At 42.7% G+C, this 10460-nt stretch overlaps 2 protein-coding genes across 2 annotated transcripts; both read right to left on the reverse strand.

Moving 5' to 3' along the window:
* Nucleotides 1-337: 337 nt before the first annotated feature.
* On the reverse strand, nucleotides 338-3702 carry LOC150000644 (protocadherin beta-17-like). The gene has a single exon (XM_090289370.1). It carries the CDS (start codon nucleotides 3545-3547, stop codon nucleotides 1154-1156), a length of 2394 nt encoding a protein of 797 aa, XP_090145496.1. The 5' UTR covers nucleotides 3548-3702; the 3' UTR covers nucleotides 338-1153.
* Nucleotides 3703-5783: 2081 nt separating this feature from the next.
* Nucleotides 5784-8356, reverse strand: LOC150000645 (protocadherin beta-6-like). The gene is given in 3 exon segments (XM_090289371.1): nucleotides 5784-5982; nucleotides 5984-6696; nucleotides 6699-8356. Coding segments are annotated over 3 exon segments (2334 nt in total). The 5' UTR covers nucleotides 8251-8356; the 3' UTR covers nucleotides 5784-5913.
* Between the last annotated feature and the right edge of the window lie 2104 nt (nucleotides 8357-10460).

Below are 10460 nucleotides of genomic sequence, written 5' to 3' on the forward strand. Positions count from 1 at the left end.
GCAGTTTTAATTATGAAGCTAGCCATTTACTATAGGTCCATTTTATATCATAGTTTCCATCTATTAATTTATTCTTATATAAAGTCATAGAAATATTTTTAAATGATGTTGACTTAATATTAATACATTTCTGAGTGCTGGAATAATGATGTTAATTTGCTTTCTTTTTTCTTATTGAATATGCTTGAACCATATGACTATATATTAATAGAATAAGAATAATTATTTACATATTCAAAAGCATTTATTGTGAAAAAAGTCATAAGTCTACCAATATTTTTCCACTTTTTTCTATTAACAGGAATTAAATCCTTTAAAATTATAGCAGGTGGTCTAATTAAATGCTATCAAATTTTTAAAAATACTCAACTTAGAAAACATCCAGCTAAAATATTAGTTCACTTGAGGAAATACAACAGTCTTTTTAAAACAACTACAAGAATGCAGTAATTTACAAGGTCACAAAATTTCATAAATGAAAATTACTTTTAAAACTGAAACTCATCACTTACAATTGACTCATGCTGATGATAATCATAAAACACAATTTTCTTAATCATAACAAGATATCACTGAACAAGCTTAAATATCAGGAATCTGAAAACTTCCAAAAATCTTACCCCCAAGGTCCAAGAAACACTATTGCTCTGCTATTGTATGAACATGCAAAATATGAGGGAAAAACCCAACAAAACAACAAGAAAAACACCTAGAGATTCTGAATATGAAATACTTCAACAAGTTGCCGTAACTATAAATATGGTAATAATTATGAATTGTGAACATGTAAGCTCTTTCTGTGAATGAAAATGGGTTGGGAAGTAATACATTAGTGAATATTATCATGTCTTGTTAAGATGAGATTTCTAATTGAACTCAAAATTATTTCTGGAGTCTTCCTCATGACCCTACCAGCCCCTTCGCCCATAGTCTGGACAGTTGGTTTGAGGAACTTGAACTCCCTGGTCCCTAAGCCTCCCTTCAGACACACCTCATACTGGTAGCTCTGAGACATGGCGCCCATGCCGCTGAAATTCAAAAGGGAAATACAGAATATACTTGAAGGAGAGATTTTTGTCCATGAGGCTCCCAAAACTCTGTATGTAAGGAAAATTAGAGATATTACAAAACACACTACATCATGACGAGATTTCTAATTGAATACAAAGTTATCCCGGAAGGTGGCGTTTTCCTCTACTTCTTCACTAGTGCCTTGGGGAGGCGGGAGTTTGGGGATAACTGGATTCAAGAATTTGAACTCATTTGACCCGGAGCCTCCAGTTAAACATATCTCATACAGATAGCTCTGGGACAAGGTACCAGTACCGGTGACGTCCACTAGGTGACCCTGAAAGTGGCCCTCAGGAACTGAGCAGCCACCCAGTGAGGTGGTCCTGCTCCGCCTGCACAGCCGCACCGCGATGAGCGCCAGCACCGCGAAGAGGAAGAGCGACGACACCGACGCCAACGCGATGACCAGGTAGACGGTGAGCGGGTCGGCCTGGGCGCGGTCGGCCGCCGCTTCCGGCTGCGGCAGGTAGGGCTGCGAGAAGCCGTCCACCAGCAGCACGTGCAGCGTCACGCTGGCCGACAGCGGCGGCTCGCCATTGTCCTTGACCAGCACCACCAGCCTGTGCTTGGCCGCGTCGCGCTCGCTCAGCAGCCGCGCCGTGCGCACCTCGCCGTTGTGCGCCCACACGCCGAACAGCCCGGGCTCCGTGGCCTTGAGCAGCTGGAACGACAGCCAGGCGTTCTGGCCCGAGTCGCCGTCCACCGCCACCACCTTGCTCACCAGGTAGCCCGGCTCGGCCGCCCTGGGCACCAGCTCGGTGCAGGGCGCAGAGCCGTTCTGCAGCGGGTACAGCACGAAGGGCGAGTTGTCGTTGGCGTCCAGCACCTGCACGCGCACCAGCGCCTGGCTGCTCAGCGCGGGGGACCCGCGGTCTGTGGCGCCCACGCGGAACTCGAACGCCTGCAGGGCTTCGTAATCCAGCGCCCTCAGAGCGAACAGGTGTCCGTTTTCGGCGTTGATGGACACCAGCGAGGCCAGGGGCAGGTTGGGGTCCTGGGGCGGCAGCAGCGAGTAGGTGACCTGGGCGTTGGTGCTCGCGTCCCTGTCTGTGGCGCTGACGCTGCCGATGTGCAGGGCGGGGCTGTTGTTCTCGTGGATGAAGAGGGTGTAGGAGGTTTGGGTGAAGGCCGGGGCGTTGTCGTTGACGTCGGAGACCAGCACGGTTATGTTGTGCTGGGTTTTCAGTCTGGGAGTCCCCATGTCAGTGACGGAGATGGTGATGTTGTACTCTGCCTGGCGCTCTCTGTCCAGCACACCTTCTGTTACCAAGGTGTAAAAATTTTCTAAAGTAAGTTTCAGAAGGAAGGGGAGATGGTGTTGGATGAAACACGTCATTTTGCCATTGTCTCCTGAGTCTGGATCTGAAATTTCGAAAACAGCTACCACAGTATCAGGGGTATTTTCTGGGATATCACTGATGAGTAAAGACATGGTCAGTTCTGGGGCATTGTCATTTACATCCATCACTTCTATGACTACAGTGCATTTTCCTGAAAGCCCCCCTCCATCTGAGGCCTCAATTTCCATACGATAAGATTGAATTTCCTCAAAATCCAACATTCTTTTTAATCGAATTTCTCCCGTGACAGCATTTATTTCAAACATCTGAATGCCTTGAGTTGAGTATTGGAAAAATGAGTAGGAGAGCTCTCCATGGGTCCCAGCATCTAAATCTCTAGCGGAGACAGTGGTGATGAGGGAGCCTATAGGGCTGTTCTCTGAGACCTGCACCTCATAGAGCAGCTGGTCAAATTCAGGCGCATTGTCATTTATGTCCAGGACTACAATGAGAACCTGGGACGTCCCAGTCCTGGGTGGTGACCCATCATCCAGTGCTGTGAGGGTTAACCTGAGCTCTGGTTGCTCCTCACGGTCCAGCGCTTTGTCCAGCACCAGCTCGGAGTATTTTCTGCCATCGCTATGATTGCGAATGATAAGGTGGAAATGGGCGTTGGTGCTAATTGTGTAGTTTTGAACTGTGTTACTGCCCACGTCTAAATCCTGAGCTATTTTCAAAGGAAATGCAGTCCCTGGATGGCTGCTTTCCGGGATTTTTAGGAGGATTTCCTGTTCCAAGAATTCTGGGGCATGGTCATTTACATCTCGGAGCTGTAGTTCACCTTGAATAAACTGCAGTGGGTTTTTCAGTAATACCTGGAAATGCAGTATACATGGATCTGTGTCACCACACAACTCTTCCCGGTCCAATTTTTCCTTTAGGAGCAAATTCCCACTCTTCTGCTCGAGCTGCAAATGCTGTTTGTTCCCTTTAGAAATAATCCGGGCGCCACGCGCGGCCAGCTCCCCTAAGCCCAGCCCCAGATCTTTCGCTAGGTTCGCCACAAAAGAGCCACTGTCCCTCTCTTCTAAAACAGAATATTTAATGGTCGCCCCGCCCGCCTTCCACAATAGTAAAAGAATAATAATGGCGGTCACTTGCCTTCTCCGTGGCGCTTTGGGTAGCGGCATTTCCATCCTTCTTCTGGGCCCAAAAGATCCAGTATTAAATCACGAAATAATTGCTTTGCATCCAACTCTGCTATCTTGGTTCAATAATCTTGAGTTAGTTCTTAACATCGACTGACATGGGGAGGAAGATAGCTGCTTCTTTGAAACCTATCCCCAGTGGTGTGAAATGTTTCCTTTGCTAGCTGCCAGAGACGGCTCAGCTTTACGTAGACTTGGAATCACAGAGACAGCTTTTACTCGTTTATCCTGCAGCGCCACCCAGCGTTCTGTTTTACTACTCCAGGCAGTTTTCATTTCAAAGCACAATTTAATAGCTAAAACACATTGAATGCCTTTTTGGGTCACAGAGTGCTACAAGTTCCTTTCCCCCCTCATCTATTATGCAGTCTTGTTCAAGTAGCTAACAATAAGTTGTGAGAGCACAGTAATACCTATTAACCTATATTCATCTTCTTAATAAAGGTACAGGTTCAGTATACAAAACTCAGCTGGGGATAAATTCATGGAGTCATTCAATAAGTATTTCTCTGTGCAGAAAATTTTGTAGCTTCTGGAGATAAAATTTAAACACAAAGATGAATTTTAAAATTTAGTTCTTATTCCCAAGCAAAGTAAAATGTGCCTGTAACTCCTGAAAAAAAAAAAAGTGATGTTTTGGCAGTCTCTGGGCTACATAGCATTTTGAGAATTTCTTTTCTTTGCAAATTCACTGTGTGCATAGCCCAGTAAAGTTGAGAGTAAAGGCCATTTGTTTTATTAGAAGTCAATATAAGCTCAGAATTCAGGCAATGTGTTTCAAAAACACGAAGAAAGCAATAAACTCAATTAAGTCAAGTATATACTTTCTAGGGAAGAAGGGTTTTGACCTGTCAGCTTTGGATAAGAGCCTGTCCAAGTGTACATCCTCTGGTACAATAGAGATAGGGTTATTGAAAAACACCACTGGATCAACTAAAGCCATGTGAGTTGGGGTGAGAATGTCAGAAGAAGCAGTATCCCCAAGGAAGAATGCTATTCCAAGGAGAGGGTAAATATATGAGAATACAAAACAGTAAGTGTTCCCTACAGGCATCAAATCAACCAGTATTCATCAATGACAAAAGAGCTATAGCAGTTCACTTATTTGGATAAAAAATACAGCCAAATGTCATTTAGTTAAGTCCACTTCCATTTTAAGGATAAAAATAAAATATTCACTCACTTTTCACTTTAGTATGTATTGCCTAACTTTGGTGGGAAACTAAAAAGAGGGATTGTTCATAAAATACTACAAGTATAACCAACACAAGACCAAATACAGGTTAAATTGTAGAAGTAACTTATTCTATGATTAATAAAGATAAATGATGCATACACAGCACTAGAAGTGAAAATATGACATTATTTATCCAATAAACTGACACTAGTAACTTACTTAGGTCTTGGCAGGCATCACATTTATATTAATAAAAGCTAAGAAACTAGGAATAGGAGTTTGCAAATTATAATTTGAATTTTACTAAACAATACTTTTGAACTTTCAAATTGTTGAACAAAGACAAGGAGATAAAATGTACTCTCAAGCATTTTATGTTCTGTAATAGAGTTTTGGGTTAGTGGAATGTGTTTTCTATTTAGAGAAAAAGTAAAAGATTGATATTTAATAATTTCACTTATTTACAAGGGCACCAGAGTGTAGAGAGAATATTAACATTTCCGCATCCTTTGAAAAAATTTTTTGATTAATATACAAATAGTAATAACATTCAGCAAATGTTTTTAAGCATTTAAAGTTGGGCCAGTGTTTTAAAAAGACCATCATATTCTTACATGAAGCTCACAAACTGTAATTTAATGAGTTGACAGTTTTGTAAGGTCTCTATTCACAGAAAATATGGTTACTAAAATACACATAAATATGAATGGCTATCTTAGCACTTAGCCACCATTGGTATTTATCTTTATTTTATCACATTGTAGGAGTTACCCCCAAATGAGACTTACACTGGCAGATTAAATAATATCAAACACTCACATTTAAAACTCTTTCCTAGATAGCAATAGTAAGAACAGTTTTCACCAACAGTTAAAAATGCAATCATACTTAAGAATTTTTTAATATGATTTTTGTAAAAAGATAGATTATTAAATTTCAAAAATTTTAAATTATGCAAATTAAAATTGATTTCTATTCAGATTGTCAAATATAATTGAATGAATAATTTAGAAACTATTAAGCATAATATAGAGAAAATACTGTGTATATGCAATATCTGAATTTCTTTTAATTTCACCCTAAGAATTAATCAAGAAAAGAACCATCAATAACATGTAACTAAGTTAAAAGAGATTTCCAAACTTAGTAAGTAGGGTTCAGTAGAATAATCTAATACTTAACTGAATAGGAAGCTATTCCGAAAGGTGGGGTTTTCCTTCATTTCCCTCCCAAGTTCCTTGAGGAGGGAAGTTGGGAAGAATTGGATTCAGGAACTTGAACTCACTGGTCTCTGAACCTCCCTTCAAACACAACTCATACAGGTAGCTTTGGGACAACGTACCAGTGCCGCTAATGTCTACCAGGTGGCCACGAAAGTGACCCTCAGGAACAGAGCAGCCACCCACCAAACCAGCCCTGCTCCGCCTGCACAGCCGCACCGCGATGAACGCCAGCACCGAGAAAAGGAAGAGCGACGACACCGACGCCAACGCGATGACCAGGTAGACGGTGAGCGGGTCGGCCTGGGCCCGGTCGGCCCCCGCTTCCGGCTGCGGCAGGTAGGGCTGCGAGAAGCCATCCACCAGCAGCACGTGCAGTGTCACGCTGGCCGACAGCGGCGGCTCGCCATTGTCCTTGACCAGCACCACCAGCCTGTGCTTGGCCGCGTCGCGCTCGCTCAGCAGCCGCGCCGTGCGCATCTCGCCGTTGTGCGCCCACACGCCGAACAGCCCGGGCTCCGTGGCCTTGAGCAGCTGGAACGACAGCCAGGCATTCTGGCCCGAGTCGCCGTCCACCGCCACCACCTTGCTCACCAGGTAGCCCGGCTCGGCCGCCCTGGGCACCAGCTCGGTGCAGGGCGCAGAGCCGTTCTGCAGCGGGTACAGCACGAAGGGCGAGTTGTCGTTGGCGTCCAGCACCTGCACGCGCACCAGCGCCTGGCTGCTCAGCGCGGGGGACCGTGGAATTCGAACGCCTGCAGGACTTCGTAATCCAGCGCCCTCAGGGCGAACAGTTGTCCGTTGTCGGCATTGATGGACACCAGCGAGGCCAAGGGCAGGTTGGGGTTCTGGGGCGGCAGCAGCGAGTAGGTGACCTGGGCGTTGGCGCCTGAGTCCCTGTCAGTGGCGCTGACGCTGCCGAAGTGCAGTGCGGGGCTGTTGTTCTCACGGATGAAGAGGGTGTAGGAAGTTTGGGTGAAGGTCGGGGCGTTGTCATTGACGTTGGAGACCAGCACGGTTATGTTGTGCTGGGTTTTCAGTCTGGGAGTCCCCATGTCAGTGACAGAGATGGTGATGTTGTACTCTGCCTTGCGCTCTCTGTCCAACGCTCCTTCCGTTACCAAGGTGTAGAAATTCTCCGCCGACGGTCTTAGAAGAAAGGGGAGATTTTCATCTACAGAACAGATAACCTGTTGGTTATGTCCAGAATCTGCATCTGATACACTGAAAATTGCCACTATTCTCTCTGACAGGTTTTCAGGAATAGGGCTGATGAGAGACGACATGGTCAATTCAGGGGCATTGTCATTCACGTCCACAACCTCGATGACAATAGAGCATTTTCCTGATAGTCCTCCACCATCTGTGGCCTCAACATCCAGGTGATAAGATTTAAATTTCTCAAAATCTAACGTCTTTCTCAGTCGAATTTCGCCTGTGATTGCGTTTATTTCAAAGGGTTGATTAACATCATCGGCTTGAAAGAGAGCATACGATACCTCTCCAAAGGATCCTGCATCTAAATCTCTCGCTGAGACGGTGATAACCAGAGAGCCAAGGGAATTGTTTTCAGGGACTTGTGCCTCATAGAGCTCCTGAGCAAACTCAGGGGCATTCTCTGTGGTCCCTGACAGGGGTGGAGACCCACCGTCCAATGCAGTGAGGATAAGCCTGAGCTCTGCCTGTTCCTCGCGGTCCAACGCTTTGTCCAGTACCAGCTCTGGGAACTTCCTGCCGTCGCTGCGATTGCGGGTGAGAACGTGGAAGTGAGAATTGGAGGTGATTGTGTAGCTCTGAAGGCTGTTGCTACCCACGTCTAAATCCTGTGCCATTTTCAAAGGAAATATCTTTCCTGGTGTAGTAATTTCTGATATTTTTAGTAGCATTTCTCTAGCTGGGAACTCCGGGGCGTGGTCATTTATATCTCTGACTCGCAAGGCAGCCTGGAAAAACTGCAAGGGATTTTCCAGTAACACCTGGAATGGTAGCAGACATGGCTCAGTGGAGCCGCACAGCTCCTCCCGATCCAGTTTTTCATTTAATAGCAAATCACATGTCTGTGGATCAAGATGCAAACACTTTCTGTTTCCCTTGAAAACAACCCGGGCTCCCCGCGCGGCCAGCTCTCCCATCCTGAGTCCCAGATCCTTTGTCAAGTTAGCCACAAATGTGCCAATTTCTGTCTCCTCCAATACAGAATACTGAATTGATTCTGAACCCGTCTCCCACAAAAGCATCAATATAATGAAGATGGTCACTTGCCTTTTCTTGCGATGTGCTTTTGTTGGTGCCATCTTTATTGTTATGTCTAATTCCAGAAGAAAAATCCTTTTAACTCCCAATCACCACGCCCACCATCGACCAACCAAAATATCTTTGCTAAAGAGTTTCTAATTCTTTTTTTTTTTTAACTTGCCTGGCGATGACTGCCTTCCTGAACACATTTGTTTTGGCTTTAGCTTAAATGTGTTCTGTATTTTTTTTCCCCTTGGGTTTCTCAGTGAAATGGCGTCCACTGAATCTGCAGAGCTTGGATGTACTCTTTTAGCCTGCAGTGCCACCACGCATTCAAATCAATAACTTCACGAGATGCTTTCAGGTTAATATCATTTTCAAAATATGAGTATTATAAAGACTTTTAGGTCGAGTCAGTGTTTCTGAAACTGGAGTGTGGGAAACACTTGCATAAAGGATTACCTGGGGGTTTCGGGGTATTTACTAAAGGGCTCCTCTCTGAAATATGTCAGTGGAAATATAAGAACACAAGAACACCAAATAGAATTATTTCAGATTGATTTGATATTTATTGAGAGGTGAAATCAATTGAGTTCAAGCAAAATCCACTTCAGGTAAGAGCCAAAATGATGGGAGGTTAAAAGTGAGGGTATTTTTTCAAATATTTCAACTCTAGGTAAAATAAATAAAGCTAAATAAAATCTAAACTTTGAACAGATGAAATAATTTTGTAGTTGAAAAACACCTCTATGTATCTAGAAGGATAAAAGTAAGATCACTGTGACCAGCTTCCATGGTTCACTTGGTAAATGTTACTGTGAATGGACTGTCTCGAGGATATCAATAACAAATTGATGAAGTAAGCCAACAATCATAAACATCTTTGGTGGGTTTAGTTTCTTCTCTGAAACAAAGGTCTTTCCAACTCAAACCTAAATGCTTCCTTCTTTCAGTGGACATTTGAATTCCAGCTTAATGGCATCCCTGCCACCCAGAGTCCTTTACTCACTCTGTCTGCAGCACAACCAGGCATCCTCAAACACAGCTTGCTGAATTACTTTTCATGTAAAGGCAAATTTTATGAGTAGTACTGTATGTGAAAAACTCAATTTAGATCTTTGAAATGCCTTTGAAAACGTTGGTTGTTATGACCAAGAGAAAGAAGAGACTATTTAAGGTATCCCCCAAAGGTATCAGTTGCATATGTGAAGAAACTGCCTTTTTATGGAGAGTGGTTACGTTCAATTACCTCAGGAGAATACTTCTTGGTTTTATTCTTGTTCGCTCTGATCTGATTTGCAAGAATAGAGGTGAATTGACTTTGCTTTTATAAACATGTTTCACAAGGAATCATTTATTTAAATATTTAATTATGAAAACAGTTCAACATATAGCAAGTTAAACATCATAAACTTCCATCTACATATCACCCAACTTGACAACATTATGTCTTTTTCATCATACATTTCCCTCCACTCTCAGGCTCATACTAATATTTACTTATGCATAGTTCTTTTCTTAAGAACAAATCAAAATGCACTAATCTAAACAGAAGGATTTTAACAAATCGATCCATCCATGTAACCCACACCTCTTTCAAGATAGAGAACATTTTCAGCATTCATTGGGAATCATCTTAATCATATTTTCCAGCTTACTTTTAATAATTAGATGACAAAACTTGGTCTCTTCTGCACACAACTTGGGAAGATAAACAATGTAAAAAATTTAAAAAGCACCATGCCTGTGCTCTTCATGCTCATGTATGCTGATGTGAAGTGACAAATATTATACTTTCAAGATTAACTCAGCTGGATTATTACCAGTGAGTTGAATAATATTTCAATACTTTAACTGGTGAAACATTGTAAAATATATTAAACTTAATTTTAATTAGCTTATAATTATTACATAGCTGATCTAGCTGATTTCCATTTTTGTGCTATACATGTTTGTTTTCCTTTTATTCATTAAACATTTAAAAAGTCTTCAAGTTTATTTAAGGTGAAAGACAAAGACTAAATTTCAAGGCTGAATTGACTCTCTTTAAAATCTTTTAAAATTTATTTATGCAGGGAAAAACAATAATTCAGGGAAAATATAGAGATACGTAAGTAATCACTTTAAAAAACCTCTCAATGGGAGATGTGCTGCAGAAAATTCTGAAAACATCAAGGATCCAATGCTAAACACATCTGAAATCTGAAATGGTTGGGAAGGAAGACTTCTGTCAGTCTTGCTAGATGTTTGACAACTTTGTTGAGTTTTT

Source organism: Furipterus horrens, unplaced genomic scaffold, assembly GCF_987537825.1.
Source record: "Furipterus horrens unplaced genomic scaffold, mFurHor1.1.pri manual_scaffold_10, whole genome shotgun sequence".
NCBI lineage: Eukaryota > Metazoa > Chordata > Mammalia > Chiroptera > Furipteridae > Furipterus > Furipterus horrens.

What these genes read in the sequence shown, in the direction of transcription:
- LOC150000644 (XM_090289370.1), bottom strand. Translation starts at nt 3,547, where the DNA reads ATGGAAATGCCGCTACCCAAAGCGCCACGGAGAAGGCAAGTGACCGCC.